The sequence below is a fragment of the Octodon degus genome, unplaced genomic scaffold (assembly GCF_000260255.1).
Source record: "Octodon degus isolate 3935 unplaced genomic scaffold, OctDeg1.0 scaffold00113, whole genome shotgun sequence".
NCBI lineage: Eukaryota > Metazoa > Chordata > Mammalia > Rodentia > Octodontidae > Octodon > Octodon degus.
The window spans coordinates 3,489,335-3,505,658 of NW_004524689.1; the positions used below are offsets into that span (position 1 = coordinate 3,489,335).

General features: G+C 55.6%; 1 protein-coding gene across 9 annotated transcripts in view; it reads right to left on the minus strand.

The window, feature by feature from the left end:
* Nphp4 (nephrocystin 4) overlaps nt 1–16,324 on the minus strand; it is a 104,072-nt gene that overhangs the window by 49,247 nt on the left and 38,501 nt on the right. For 8 of the 9 annotated variants that reach the window (XR_002817709.1, XM_023699458.1, XM_023699457.1 and 5 more), the window contains 3 exons: nt 13,329–13,510; nt 12,650–12,776; nt 3,744–3,926 (listed from right to left, as the gene is read on the minus strand). Coding sequence is in view for 8 of the 9 variants with exons in the window: in XM_023699458.1 (XP_023555226.1) it covers nt 3,744–3,926; nt 12,650–12,776; nt 13,329–13,510 (492 nt within the window). In the remaining variant the exon portion in view is untranslated. The remainder of the gene's footprint in view (nt 1–3,743; nt 3,927–12,649; nt 12,777–13,328; nt 13,511–16,324) is intronic. The other variant, XM_023699461.1, reaches the window with a different exon arrangement.

Consider the following 16,324-nt stretch of genomic DNA (forward strand, 5'->3'; position numbering starts at 1 on the left):
GGCAGTAACAATACACAATGTACTAACCATTGTTACTCTCCTAAAATCTTGTTTTGAGATTTTGTACCATTGTTTTTATTTTTTTTCTTTAAAATAAAATAAATGATAAAAAAAAAACCTTGCAGCGCTCCTCCTGCCCAGCCTCCTGAGCACCAAGATCGCAGATGTGCGCCACTGCGCCCAGCGATGTGGTTACACTTTTTTTTTTTAAAGCTTCATTTTCATTCAGCCTGACGACCTCTGACGTCACAGAGTAGACAAGTGACACACTTAATGCAATGTACTAGCACATTTGGACTCAGGACACCACTTTGTTACTATCTGCTCCTGTTTGGTCTCATGTCCCTTTTCTCTCTTCTTTTGTATCATCTCACTTTATTTTTCTGTCTAGGTTTTAACTACCTCTTTTTACCTTATCTTAGTGACTGCTCTAGGTTTTAAATGTAAGTTCCTGCCCGGCGTGGCGACACACACCTGTGATCCCGGCGCACCGGGGCTGAGGCAGGAGGATTTCCGTGAGTGTGGGGCCAGCCTGGACTGCACAGCAGACCCTGTCTCAAAAACACACAAAAGGCCCCAAGCAAAAGAATGTTATCACTCCTCGCTAATTCTGATGTTCCGCATTTCCAACCGGCACCCACTCCCTTCCGTCTGAAGAAACCCCTTCAGCCATTCCTCTAGAAGGTGCCGCCGGGGATGAGCTCTCTCCGCTCCCTGCCACCTGCGGAGGTCTCCCTGCCACCCCGGCCCTCCTTGAGTCTCGCTGAGGCAGGACTCCGGCTTCCAGGCCCTCCTGCTCACACCAGCTGTTCTTGCACGTCCTCCCAGCCTCCATGGCTTCCGACAAAGAATCCACAGTCACTTGAAAGACCCATTCTCTGTGAGTCACGAGCCACTTTTTCCATGGCTGTTTTCTCCATATTTTCAGTCTTCAGTTTCTGGCAGTTGATGACATGTCTAGGTGTGCATCTCCCCACTGTGCAAGGTTCATGCGCTTCTTGGATCTGTAAGTTTATGAGATTTGCCAAGCAAGGGACGTTTCCAGCGACTGCTTCCTCATCCATTCTGTTCTGCGCCATCTGCCTGTCTCCTCCTGGGACGCTGGGGACACAGGGTCAGGCGCTTGCTACTGCCCCCCCTCGCCCCGCCGGCACTCTGCCAGCTGTCTCCATCTTCTCTACTGTTCCGGCTGAATCAACGTTACTGACTTCCCCTTCAGGGCCACTAGTGCCTCTGCCGTCTCCACGCTGCTGTGGACCTATGCGGTGGATTTTTAGTTCTGGTTACTTCACCTTCAGCTCTACACTTCTGCTCCATTTTTTTATACATATCTTCTGCCTTTTTACTAAGAGTTTCCATCCACTTGTTTCCAGAGTGTTTCTAGGATGTTCTTACTATAGCCTTTCTGTAATGGCTGCTTTAAAGTCTTTGTCCAGTAATTCCAACACTGCAGCCTCTCAGTGTTGGCGTATGTTAAACATCTTTTCCCTACAGGTGGAGATCTTCAGACTGCATGCCAATTAATTTTAGATGGCTTTATGAACATTCTGGGTGAGATGCTGAGGCTGACTTAAATCCCATGAGGATAGACTGCTGATGGTTTTGCTAAAGCAGAGCTCGGCCCAGTGGGTTCAGGCTGCAGTTTCTCTTCCCCACCCCTGCCTTGGTACCAGGAATCAAATTCATGACCTGGCTCTTGCCAGGCAGGTGCTGTGCCAGGCTGCAGTTTCTGACAAGCCTCCTGTGGGCTGCGGCTCCCATGTCAGTGCCATCTGCAAAGCCTGAGCCGTGCCCCTCAGGTCCCTCCACATGTGCTTCCCCGTGGGGGCTCTGGGACAGACAGGGCCCATCCACGGTTCAGGTCTCAAACCTCTCAGCCTGCCCTTTGGAGTCAGATCCACACACCTGCAGCCTGGGAGGAGCCCAGGCCCTGTCAACCACTGCAGGCCGCTCCTGAACTCCTCCCTGAGCCCTCTCCGATCCTGGGAGCCTCTGGATTCTCCAACCAGCCCTGCCATGCTGCACACTCCCTGAGCCGAATCAAGGCTGAGCAACGAGAAAGTGGGACGTGAACAGAAGGGGCTGCGTGACAGAGCTGGGGCCCATCGACCATTACTGGAAGTCAGGGTGTAATGCCCCAAATTGAGAAACTAAGAAATCACAATAAAAGTATATTATCTGGAAAACAAAGGTAAATATCCCAAGTCACAGCAGAGAATTACACGCAGCAGTTCTCGACTGCTTCTGAAAATAAATATTCTACAAAGCAGACAATTATTTGCTCAAGGGAAAAAGACAGGAGTTATTCAAGAAGAAAACACAATCGTGATGTGCTACCTTGTTTCCCAATAAACAGCCGTAAAGTAATCATTAACAGCATAAACCCTACAATCTCCTTAGCCGAAAGCTGTGGGACATTTATGGTGCTCGTGCCCTTCCCAGGCTGCTCTGGGCCACTGCTGCTCGCCTGTTACCTCCGTGACACTAGGGACTCGCAGTGCTTCCTGAAGGGCCACCGAATGGCTACAGGACCAGACGGGCCACTGGGCCACCTGGCCGGGCAGGCATGAGGACACCCTCATGTTGGTCACAGTCCCAACACGTCTGCCACACAAAGGCTATGCTTCACCATGCAGGAGGCCATCGAGGCCAGGACTCCAGTGTCTCCGCCAGCTTTGTGACCTCTTGTCAGCTTAGGCCAGTGGCCCTCTGCTGGGGCAGCTTTGTCCCCTAAGAGACACGAGGCATCTCTACTTACACTGTGGGCTATCACACCTCCGGGTGCCCCTGGCACCAGATGACAGAAGCCCAGGCCACAGCAGGACGCCTCAGAGCGCCAGGCAGCCCTGGCAAGGAGCGCTGCCCAAACACGAGCAAAACTGGGGCTGCGAGACCATGGTGCAGGCGTGCTGCCCGCTGCGCACAGCTATCCTGGGGCCACTAGGGTCCTGGGGGCAAACTCACCTTCGAACGTTCATGCCACACAGAGTGGACACGTACAAATGAGGGCAGGGGACTGGCATGACCAGCCAAGGAGTACACATTCATGCACACACATGCACATGCACACACACAGGAAGGGGGCGGGCGGAGTGGCCTGGCCTCAGGATTTCCAGTGGCGATTTTATAACAAGGGCTCCAGCCAGGTCATGTGGGAATGCAGCAAAATATGGCCCCATAATGAGAGGCTCCTTACAGGAAAAGCTGCACAATCAGCTGTTCCTTTGCTCTGATCCCCAAAGCACCATCCAAATCGTAAATAACAGCACTGAAAATAATATCTGCAGCTAGAGTCAGCACAGAAGTGACACGCGGCAACAGCAGGTACGCCCCCCCCTACACCCGGGTCCCCAGGAACATGAGGTGGCGGTGTGCTGGAAGGCACCAGCACTAGGCCGACACAGGTGGGTGACTGCAGGGCCAGCTGCACCTCGGGGCGCCAGGACAGACCCCGCATGCAGCCAGGGCACGGGGGGGGGGGGTTTCAGTCCCTGCGCATGAGCGGCACAGGAGCAGCACTCCTAACACGCCACAGGCGCACAGCACGGAGGTCACTGCAGGGAACAAGGTCATTACCAGACCTACGTCTGCCTCGGGCGGGGTCATCACTTTGCCTTTTCCTGACTCATCCACAACACGAAAACATGCCTTGGCAAACAGCTGCACACATCGTCAACTTCCGGTTCCGCTAGAGCGCTCCCGAGGACCTGGGGAACAGGAGCCTGTGAGAAGCACCTAGTTACCTCCTCAGAGCTCCTGCTGTCCGATGGCACCTTATAGACCAGGCAGTGTGAGGGGCAGGGCCCGGGCCCGCCCTGCAGAGGCAAGGTGACCTTTCCATCACTGGCTTCCAGCTCGGGGTTCCAGACAGCCCAGCGGACCATGCGCATGCTCGCCAGGTTGGACAAGGACGTGACCAACGCCGCCTGGAATTAAGAGAAAGGAAATCGCGTGCGAGTTATTGCAAAACCCACCAGCAAGTCCACAGACATGTAAAGTTTACCCAGCGCCCAGGGAGCAAGGGGCAGGGCCACCAGTTCCATTTTACTGAAGAAGAAACTGAGGCAGGGGACTTCGCAGCAGCCCAGCAATCTAATCACGGCCCCTCCCACCCCCCTCTGGCTCAAGGAGGACTCGGCTCCCCTGCAAAGTCCAGCACCACGCCTGCGGCTCGCGGCCCCCACAGGATGTCTGCCAGGCTCGAAACACTGCCGGCTGCGACTTCTCAGATCCATCAGGAGCCACCAAGGGCAGCACTTTACCCGGTGAGGCAAGCGGGGTACACCCCAGGGTTATCTGCACACACATAAGCACAGCTCCACCCAACCCCGGGTCAATGCGGCTGTGTTCTGTGTGCTGCCCCTGCCTCACTGCATCACTGGCCACACGGAAGGAGGGGACCCAAGGCACCCCGGGGACAGCGCTAATGAAATCCCGCCAGCATGGCTCCAGGCCTCAACTCAGCACAAAGTCTTTTAAGGTCACCCCTTTTATCTTTTCACTTTTTTTAAGTGGTGGGGAGAATACAGCTGAGCTCAGGTCTGTGTCAGAGACTGGACTGTCCCTCGGCCAGCTGGACACAGAGCCCTGTGGTTTACACCTGGCAGAGGGCTCCAGAGGTGATGCAATCAGGGAGATTTGCCATGACAGGCAGCACAGGATTGGACTGGGATAGTGAGTCCCGCAGACCCCACAGCCCTCAGCTGCAGGAGCCAGGGGAGGAGCTGCCAGCCAGCAAAGGGACCCAAGGGCACTCGGATGAGGATCGTCACTGCTGCCGGAGAACACACACCTGGCAGCTATGGTGACAAGGAGGGGCAGCCTGGAAGGAGAGGAGCAACCCAGACGCCACCTGGGGCAGGGACAAGGTCATCATCCAGGAAAAGGGACACCCCGAGGCTTCCAAGGTCCAGTGCCCCAGGCAAGCCGCCTCTCCCAGAGGTCCCTGCGCTCATACCCTCCGCTCGTAGCTTCTGTGTGCACGCAGGGAAAACCCACAGTCGATACCAGGCTTCAAGCTGCTCTCACTTCTCTGCAGCTGGACCTCAAACCAACTGCCCCTAGGCTGACCCTCGCTGCCGCCACCCGGACACACAGGCAAGATACCACCACGTTCACACCCTGCTAGGGTGCCCCAGACCTCACGCCCCGCCCACTTGGAGAGAACAGCCTTCCTCCTAAAAGCAAGGTCAGCAGAGGCGGGGGCTCGGGCCTGGACTGAGCCGCTGTAGAGCAGCAGCAGCAGCGCCTGCCTCTGTCCCAGCCACGGCTTTGGGAGGCCTTGGGGCGGAGCAACGCCAGGGGGCAACACAGCACTCCCCAGGATGAGCCTGCTGTTCTCTGTTTTTGTTTCTGTTTTTTTGAGACGGGGTCTCACTGTATAGCTCAGGCTAGCTTCGAATTTACTTTGTAGCCCAGCCTGGCTTCCATCTCAAAGTGGTCCTCCTGCCTCAGGCTCCCCAATGCTAGGATTATGGGGTTGCACCACCACATCTGGTTCTCACTGTCTTTTAAAAGTAAGATGATATGTCAGGGAAAATTGGTCACCAACTCCCTCTCAGCACTCAGCAGTATCTGGGCTACCTTTGCAAACAGCTATCTGAAAAAAACAAGCTTATGACTGGGTCAAAAATAAACTATGAACCCAAGTTGCAGAGCTATTTGTGCAACTCCTGGTTTCATTTTTCAAATTAGGTGACTCGGATGCCTCCTCTTCCACCCTCTCCGTCCTCTTGGGCAGCCTCGGTCCTCAGCAGGTATCCATCCCCACTGTGAAAACTCTGCCCACTGTACTAGCATCCTTGTCCTCACCCTGTGCCATGCAGGTTTAGCAAAAACAGATGCCCTCCTCCCAGCACCAGCGGGATGATGGTCCCCTATCAGTGCCAGCCTGCACTCTGGCCACAGAGTCTGCGTGGACAGGACCTGAAGCCCTCGGGCACAAAGGGCAAGGTGCAGCACACCCAGGAGAGTAGGCACAGTGGGAATGGGAGTAGCTGCTGCGCAGGCTCTGACCCCAGCGTGTCACCTCGCCTGCAAGGTGGTGCACACCAGTAATCCCTCCTGCTCAGGGCACTGAGGCAGGAGAGTGGCCTGAGCCCAGGAGCTCCAAGCCAGCCTGCACCACACACTGAGGCTTTGTCTCAAAGGAAAAAAAGATTAGTACCAAGGTGCGGGCAAAGCCTCGGCAGGAACAGCCCGGGGCCCTGTGCTGAGCTGAGGGTGCACCAAAGATAGGCCCACCCTAGCGCCTGGAAGCTGGATGCACCATGGGATGAGCTCTCCCTGGAGCGCGAAGGTGCCCTGGGCTGCGGGTAGGGGTCCCCCGCACACAGGGCACGGGGAGACTTGAGATGGAACCAGGGCAGGCGCAGAGGAAATGGCCGTGAGTAGCAGGGCAGAGCGGGGACTGGCAGCCGCAGGCCAGGGCCCAGCCTTCAGGAGCCTCAGAGGAGCCCGGCCTGTGCACAACACCCCAACAGGGCTGGTGGAGCACACACTGGGTCTGCGGCCTCAGAGGTGTAGAAGGAAACTCACTCTGAGCCTGTGGGCCTGTGGGCGTTGGCAGGTGGCCCCAGGAAGCCCACGCGGGCCCCAGGGGCTCTGACTGTAGTTAGAGAATTTGTGCGCTTTGGCACCTGTAGGTTTTCAGCAAGAGCTTTTCCTCCTGCACAGGGCGCCCTTCATGACCTTGGACACGGTCCTACTGCGCCCTCTCATCATAGGTCAGGCCCCACCAGGACACCAGGACAGGCACCGAGTGGACTCTGCCGCCTCCTCACAACTGCACATGAGACCACAGGCGCCTCAAAATGCAATGATCGCTTGAGACCAGAATGAGCCACACGCTAAGCGCAACATGGAAGGCTGGTCTAGTTTGAAAATAATAAGAACAATGATCCACAAAAGCAACACAGAATGACAGAGATCTGAGGTAGGACAGACGGCAGCGTCAGAAACAGTGCAGAGAAGCCGAAGCGCAGCCGTGCTGCCAAGGCACCAAGCAGCACGGGACCCCAGTGGCCACTGAGCCAGAGAGACAGCGGTGTCCCCTCTGCATGGAGTCCCAGGCCATGTAGTGCCCGGCTCAGGCCCTCCACAAATAGGAGGTGAAGCACAAAAAGGAAGCTGCGAGGCCTGGGACACATGAGGGTCCCCACAGCTGGGAATCAGGGCACACAGGCACAGAGATAAGCAGCTGCTAGACAGTGCTTCCAGGCAGGGGTGCTGCTCGGTGTGTGCCAGGCCCTGGGCTCCGTGCCCAGAACAGGTGGGTAGACAGGCAGGCAGGCAGGCAGGCAGGCAGACGAGGTGAGCAGTAGAATGGGGGAGAAAACAACTCAGTATGAACACAGTACCACAAGGGCCCAGCTGTAGTTCACCACTCCCAGTCTCAATCCCCGGCTCAGCACGCCTCAGGGGCGGGGCCGGCACAGCATGCTGGGGATTGAACCCCAGTCCCTGCCTCTGCTTAAGCAAGCACTTTAACCGCTGAGCTATCTGGCCAGCCCTATGTAACACCTTTAAAAGGATGGAGATGTTACTTTCGAAAATAATAAAATCATAAAAAACAAAGCATGGTGCAGAGCAATTCCAGGTTCAAGGAGACCAGAGGTAGAGACTAATCACAACCCAGGGTCCTGGGCTCAGCCCTGCCCTGGAGGAAAAACGCCACCAGGGTTGGGGAAGCGGAAATGGCCACGCATGGGGACTAAAGCACTGACAGCGTCACCCGAGCCGCAGGGGCTGGCTGTGCTGCGGTCACAGAGGGAGAGCCACACCCCTGAGAGATGCCAGGAGGGCGCAAGGTCCGGAGCACTGAGTGTACAGGACAATGTGGTGTGTGCACACATGCGCACGGTAGGGACAGGACAGCGAATGCGGAGAAAGCACGTGGAACAGCTGTCAGCAGTATGAACCTGGGTCCAGTGTAAACTGGAGCTCCTTGTGTTTCTGCCAATCGCCAGAACTCTGACACCACGTCCAAAGCAAAGGCCTACAGGAAGCGGAACGCAGGCCTACTGTGTCGTTCTTGCAAGTCATAGCATTAAGAAAGTAGTCAGGACGCACGCTACACAGAACACTCACGATGCACGTATTTGCCCCGGAATCTGGGTCCCAACCATGCCTCGAAGCTCCCGCCTCCTCAACAGGAAGACAGGCAACCCAGAGCAGAAAGGGGGAGGCAGCAGGGAGGCCACTCAGCACTGTGAACGGCGGGAACACACGAATGGACCTCAGCGTCGCTGGTGTTCGAGAAGGGGTCACCAGCAGAGGTGCCCTGCCCACTGCGGGGACGGAGGAAAGAGGAAAGACTGGTCAGGCCGCAGGATCTCAAACTGGAGTCCCCCCACCTGGGTAACTCACCCACTTCATAAGACCTTCTCTTAAAATCAAAAATAAAAACAGGCATGGTACGTAGCTCAGGGCAGGGGCTCTAGGTTTAGTGTCCAGTACCACAAAACATGAAAATGGAAACATAAAAACCTTCTACAGATCTAATTCCCAAGCTTCAGGAAATTTAGATTCACGGGCTTTTCAGGATGTGCGCAGGCTAGGGAGATAGCTCAGCAGTGTAAGCGCCTGCCTGGCAAGCGCAAGGACTCGAGTCTAATCCCCAGCACCACATGCTGTGCCAGCCACCAGAACCCAGCATGGTAGCACACGCCTGCAATCCCAGCACTGGGGAGGCAGAGACAAGAGAATCACTACAAGTCCAAGCTGCGTAGCGAGACCTTGTACCAAATAACTAAATAAATAGATGACAGCGAAATAGCTCAGTGGACTAAAGCATCCGCTTAGGCAAGCTAAAGCAAGCTTAAGCAAGTGCAGGGACAGCGGTTCAATCCCCAGCACCACATGCCGTGCCAGCCCCGCCCCCAGGGCAGGCTGAGCTGGCCACAAAATAAATTAAATAAATATTTCTGAAAAAAGAATGTGTCCAAACAGGAAACCACAGAGTGCGGCGCAGCTCTTGCAGGAGGCAAGCACTTGAATGCTCATTAAGCCGGTACATTCTGTTCGGAGAACTTTCGTCAATAGGTGAACTATAAACTGGCCGGATCGCTACCACACAGAGATCCAGGAAGGTCTTATTTTGTCTGTGGCCTCTCCAAAAGCTGCCTTCACCCTGGGAGTCCCAGAGGCATGGACATCAAAGTGGGAACACAGCCCGGGGCTGGGGCTGGCTCCTGGCAGCTTTGCCGCATGTCTTCTGCCGTCTTGTGTCCTGGGGAAGTTGCACTGCAGTCAATCAACAGACTTTGTGGAGCACAGCCCCGCAGGCCAACAATCTTCCACGCAGGGCCGCCACGGGACCTGGCACCCCATCTCCAGATCCTGCAGGGGAAGGGAGCTGGCTGCATGCTGGCCTTCACGGCACACCCGAAGGCAAAGGGCAGCACCAAGGTTCAGGAGCTTGGGCTACCAAAGCGCAGTGACAAGCAGCGCACACACCTCCGGGTTTGTTTCTGGTATCCACAAAATGCTTAGGGCCCAAGGAAGCCTCTCCTCTCACTCAGGTGCAGGGTGTGGGCTGGATGCCACGCTGGCCCACACACACCTCCCTGCCAACGCAGCCCCCACACCTGGCCTGAAGCGGGCGACAGGAATAAGGACCACGCTACAAGGACAGGGAAGCAGTGAGGCCAGCGAGGGGACCGAGCATAGCGCTGCAGGCAGCCTTAGGGGTCCCACAGTGGGCAGACTCTCCAACAGGGATGCGTTTCCAGAGCGGTGTGCAGTCTTGCTCCGTCCCCTTCTAACGACAGAAGCTGAGCAGTGTCCACCCAAGCTGACTGGGCGCCTGGTGAGCTTGGGAAATTCCTCTGGGCTCTGAGCACAATGGTGGTGCGTGAGGGGGCGGGCAGCTGCGCAGATGAAATGACCCGGGAGAAGCCGCAGAGGTCAGATGGGCTCTGAGCAGCAAGCTGGAGGCGCGGCTAGAGATACAGGGTCACCGTGTTTCCTTCCACCTCTGTTTATATTTGGCATTTTCTAGAATAAAAGGTATTTTAAAAGGCATGGGGCAAAGCTGTCAAGAGTCAGCCAAATTTCACTGGCCTTCTCAGACCAAAAAGCTACAACTCTTGTTGCATAGGTCCTGCTTTACCTTGGTCTTAACCATCCAGTAGAAAAGTATGAAGACGAAATATAGGAAATAAAGCCATGCTGTTAAGTTGAGCTGTGGGGGACTCAGGTCAATAATTTCTGACATTGCCAGTTGAACAGAAGACCCAAGGCTATTATGGGCTACTGGACTCTTTTAGAATATTTTGCTGAGTTTACACACCTATAATATTCAATAACGGAACTTAGAAAAAATGGGGCATACAGATGAATGTCCATTTTGTATCTGTGTATTCAAAGAGGTTGGGATAGATATATAGTTGCATTCTCTTAATGAATAGAATGATTTGTTCTAATGATGTTTGTAAATAGGATCACAAGTCCGCATCTTGTACAGCAATTAACCACTAAGAAGAATATATGCAGTGTATTATTTGTTGAAACTGTACTTCCGATTTGATTTGAAACTGTCTCATTGCTATCTGTTTATCAATAAAACTTTGAAAAAAAAAAAAAGTCAGCCAAAAAAAAAAAAAATGTGCAAGCCAACCAACCAGGCATGGCCGAGCCCTCTATAAACCCAGGGTTTGGGAGGCGGCGGCAGGAGGATCACTGCACGCTTGAGGCCAGCCTGGGCTACACAGTAAGCTCAAGGCCAGCCTGCACTACATAGCGAGACCCTGTTTCTAAATAAATATGTGTACGCCCAAGTATTTGTGCATAAAATTAAGTTATGCCTGGAACCTGCCTCAGAGCAACGGTAAGGGGCTGTGGGGAGGGACCAAAAGCAAACAACCCGGGAAGGCAGGAGCTGTGGGTGCTGTGTCGGTGTGCGCTACTGTCTGGCTGTGTTCCTTTAAAATCTCCAACATGGGAAGTCCCCAGAAAGGCTCAAGAAGCAAGGAAGAGATCCGCACCCCAGGATGCATGGACCCCCAAAGGGCTCCCGCCCAACTGCAGATGGCGTCCCTTAAACGACAGGGCACTGGAAGCCCTGAAGTGGGATGCGCCTCCTCTGGATGCCATGAGGGTCCATCCAAGCCCGCAGAGAGGGCCGGAGGGGTTCCCACTGTCACACAGACTGGCTCGCAGAGAAGGAATGACAGCCCAGGCTGGCACTGTTGGGGCCACTTTCTCCTCCGACATCCAAACCTGCCCGAGCCGGGGTGCCTGCCCAGGGCTCAGCCATTAACTGTTTAACTTGTGCTCTGGGTTACATGCAGCAGGCACTGCAGGGAAAATCACTGGCTCCCCGAGGATGGCTCCCCGCCTGGCCGCACAGAAGGAAGCATCCCCAATGGCAGGAAATGGAACCCAATATTCCTGCTGACAACCAGGTGCTGCCCCCAAAAGAGCTGACAGCTGTGACACAGTCCAGAGGTCCTGTGGGGCCGAGTTCATTAAAGGTTCCAACAAAGAGTTAAAAACGGAGGAGAGGCGTCATGCAGGACTTCCGGGTTTGTCCGGGCACCCAGACTCTGCATGCGCCAGTAAGCTATAACTAACATCTGGGGGCGACCTCGCCTCCTGCAGCAGTCCAGAGTGACGGACCGGGAGCCCTCCCAGGCACCAGGCCAGGCTGGCCCCACCCTAGCTGTCCTCACAGCCACGGTCCTCAGGGCCAGCCACCAGGGCAGGGCAGGGCAACAGCCTTCCTCCACGGCACTTGCTAAAGTGACATGGGCTTTTTAAAGATTTTCTTCCATATTGGATACAGGGTCTCACTGCACAGCTCAGACTCGTAGCGATCCTCCTGTTTTCAGCTTCCTCAGCACTGGGATTACAGGCGTGCACCACCAGTCTCGGTGGCCGGCTCAGTGCACCTGGGGGTGACACTGGCATGGCATGTGGTGCTGGGGATCCAACTCCGGTCCCTGCGCTTGCCTAAGCTGGCGCTCAGTCTGCTGAGTTATCTCGCAAGTCCTGACACTGGCTTTTTAAAGCAGAAAGCCAAGTCATAAGAATGACATGCACTGAGTTTACCAAACAATCTATGACATCCGTATTCTGTATCTGTTCCAACAGAGTCTATGAACCCTCGCTCCTGATTGTGACAGAGATACATATGAAGTTCCCGTGAAGAAGCCACTTGACATTCAAAGTCAAGCTTTACTGTATGTAATGTCGTATGAAAAACACGCTAAATGGCCTCATTTTTCAATACAATTATTGATCTGATACTTACAAATGAATGCACTCACAATACGTGAAACTTGCCAAACTACGTCAGTGTCTGCCATGCGCCCCAAGACAAGTGTTTTCTAGAATCGCGTGCTACACTTCCTATGACTTTCTTTCCCTGTTTGCAGCACGGGGGTTTGAGCCAGGACCTTGTACTAGCTACATCCCCCACCCTGGCTCTTTTTTTTTTTTTTTTTTAAGGGAAGGTCTCACTAAACTCACTAAGTTGTCCAAGCTGAACTCAAACTTGTGCTCCTCCTGCCTCAGCCTCCCAGAGTTCCGGGACTGCAGCCTTGGTACAGCTTTCAGTGGGAAGGAGTACTCATGCCAACTCCGTCCACACTCAGCTCACAGGCCCCACCGCCACCCGGAATCCTGGGTTCGGGGTGCCCATTCTCACATTGCCATCCATGCCTGAAGGGCCGCGGAACACGTACTCCAGCTGCAAGACAAAGGCGAACGCGGGGTGTCTGACCATCTCGGGGAGTCGCAGGCGGCTTCTCAAAACCAGAGCCTGGTTTCCAGGGCTGGGTAAGAAACACAAACCAGAGCACCTCGGCGTCAGCTCCTGCCCGTGCCAGGCCCGCCTCCACCTCCGGCTCAGCAAGTTCACCATCTGACGCTGTGGCACTGCCAGGCAAGCCTCTCAAGTGTCACAATCACTCCCTTTCCAAACTGCCAGGGCCAGCAGGATGGGACCACAGCTCCACAAGTGTCTCGGCTTCTCCCGGGGACCTGGCTCTGCATATCACAAGTGAGGACAGCGTGGCAACCCAGGAGACGCCGGGACACAGGGCTCAGGGAGCAATGGGTTATATGATCGGGGCTCCTACCTTTGCGAGGCCACAGCCCCGGGGTGTGCCTGGCTCCCCATGTGGGGTCTCCTGCTGACCCTCCGCAGCCCACCCAGAAGCACCCAGAATGCAAACTCACAGATGTCACAGCACACACGACACACAGGCTCACCCGAGCGTGACACCCTGAGCTCGGCACACACAGGCGTAAGAGCAGAAAAGAGCGCACCTGGACCAAGGCCCTTGCACAGCCCCAGCCGCTCCCACGGGGACCCGGGAGGGTACCTGGTCCTGGAGGAAGAGCTGACCTTCCTGCTGAAGCTGGCGGAGCGCGTCAAGGCCAGATCCATCTCGGGCACCAGCACCACCACCTGCGGCCTCTGCACGAAGCCCAGGCCGTTGTGCACACCCACGTGCAGGCGCCGCTCCAGGACCTCCAGGGCACCGCAGTCCAGTGGGCCACCCCCCTGCAAGGCACAGGGTGGGCAGAGTGAGCCCGCACCCCTGGGATGGAGTCTCCAGAGATACTCTGGGGAGCAGGCAGAGAGGAGAAGCCACAGCGGGAGTCCCAGGCACCTCTAGTCCTGTGAAGGTGGTGTCTCCACCTAGGGACAGCCACTGCGGGTGCTCCCTGGAGAACCCTGGTGTTTCCCAGCCAGCACCCCTTCTTCACGATGTACTCCAGGTACTGCCACCACCGAGCTCACTCTGGCTTCCCTAGCTTGGGTGACAGGGCTCAAGTCCCCAGGCCTGGGAGGCCCCCACCTCCCACAGGAGGCTGCAAGGGCAGGGCAGCTCCAAGGGGAGCACGCCGGGTTCTACCCTACACACCCTGAGACTTGAGATATGGGCAGGAGGCCGCAGGAGGTGCCGCTTAGCAGTGAGTCATAAACCAATAAAAACGGAATCTGCCCCAAAGTGATGGCTGGATATTAAAGTGTTTCATCTTAACAAAAAAATGAACAGGGGCTCTAACAGATGAGTGGAGCTACCCCTCCAGGGAAGTGGTGTTTATTAAATTATGTGATCTTTGCAAAATGATCTTGGAGTCCTACAGTGCTCTTCACCACCCATTAATCAAGCTGAATGGATGGAGATTCAGCCTATTAGTCTTTGGATAATGAAAATAAAACCATGGAGATAACCAAGTGTCTGCCAGTTGGACGATAACAAAAATACAAAGGCTGTTAAAATACATAATACAGTTATTTTGTAGGAATGTGTACAATTCAACAATGAGGCTCTTCAAACATCTCTGCGCTCACACAATCTGCTCTGAAAACACAAACAGGCAGACGAGCACCAGGAAGCACAGGCTGTCTGCGCTCCATTCTGCTTCTGCTCCACCTAAAATGGTCCCATGCGAAAACACCACATAGTCAAGAAGGGGAGGGAGCACAAAGCCCGGCGGTTCACAGACACACAAGCAGTAACCAGGTAACCCGCAGACCAGCATGGGAGGAAAGGCAGCTCAACAGCACGCCGTCAGCGCGGGCCACATGGCAAAGTGGACCAAACCATCCCTGTCCCTGCAGGCCTGACCTCAGGAGAGGAGACTCGAGTTCGGCCCTGCACAGAGCGGGGAGCTGAGCGCTCCCGGGGCACACAGAGCCTGCATCAGCGTCACTTAGGGCCTGGCAGGGAGGGATGGGGCATGCCCCACAGGACGGTCAGGGCACATAGGACCTGAAGCCACAGGTGTCACACACAGATCTACAGGAAACACACTGGGAGAAGGCCACCATCCCAAGGCCGAGATGGACGCAGCACCAGGGCACTGGTTGAGGTGGTCAGGGACCCACAGAGACCCCGTCCAGCATGTGCCACATGCAAGGACCACAGGACAGCCCAAGGGCAACACACAGCTAGGGCCAGCAGACGAAGAGGAGAAGAGCCCTCAGGACGTGCACTTCCAAGAAACGGGCTGACTACGGAGCAGACAGAGCCGTTTTCTGCGACTCCCGCAAAAAGTCAGGAGACCCACGCCTCGTCAGAAGAGGCAAAGAGAGCAAAAGCAGCTAAGCACAACACGGCCACTGACACAGAAGGGCCACAGCAGCCTCCACGGCTCTGCCTACGCCAGGGCCCACCAGTGGGTGAGACCCAAGAACTCCAGCCAGAGCTCCGCAGCGATGACCACCTGTCGGGTCCAGGTCAGCCTCAGGCCACAGCTGGGCCAGGGCTCCAGGAGACAGAGGCCTAGGAGAAGCAGCAGAAATGCAGAGGGACACTTTCCAGCCTCTGCTGCATTAAACGCGTGACTTTTCCACTGTTCCACGCAAAGCCAACGGAGGCAGAGGATCCACGCCACAGACCAGGGCTGTGGCCCCACAGGCAACAGCCAGTCCCCGCTGACGCACAGCCACTGCAGACCCAGGGATTCCTGATGCCCTGGTTACAAACAGTCTCAGACCAGACGCAGCCACAGCCTTCCCACAGGGAGATGCACAGCTAAGCGCCAGCACGTATGCAGGCCCTCGCCGCAAGGACAGCGCACACAGGCGCCCTGGCTGAGTAGGGCGGCCGACACGGCTGGGGCACAGGGATGCACCTGAGCGGAAGCCTGGCTTTGCCCGCAGAGGGCGCAGCAGGCCAGAGCACACCGCATGAGGCGCTTCCAGAGGCAGCAGGACAGGAGGCAAAGATGAGACTGATGTCAAGGGCTGGGCAGGGCTGGGCAGGGCCGGGGAAACGACTCTCGGCGAGAACTCTAGGTGAGGAGCCCGAAGACCGAGTGCAGAGAGCTTGGGGGTCAGCTGAGGAAGCAGCATCCATGGCAACCTCCTCGGGGCGGGGGGACAGGACAAGGCTTCCAGACACTCCAGAGTGGGCCACGTAGACCGAGAACGTCCCTCACAGGCGTATTGTATGGGTTTCTCCAAGTCCCCTTGGTGACAAAATTTACTGCTTTTTTACTTTAATTAAACACAGGACCACCGCACTAAATCGAAGTTGCCAGTGTCAGACTTGAACTTCCAGTCCTCCTGCCGGGACGTCCCAGAGTGCCGAGTCGGCTGAGCACTGCACCCCAGCCTCCGCACTTCACTTTTAAATGACCCAAAAGGAACCCTTCAGCAGAACTCCCTGCAAAAAGGCTAGAGGCAAGACCCACCCAGCCAATTCAGGAGCAGAGCATCTTGCTAGAGTGACACAAAGGGTTCAACTCTAACGCCTGCAGCAGAACGTGGAGCACAGCAGCCAGATCCAAGCAACACCCACCTGGAGGAATCTGAACTTCGTAGATCCGGACCTGGTGCTAAGGTAATAACTCTATCTAAGCT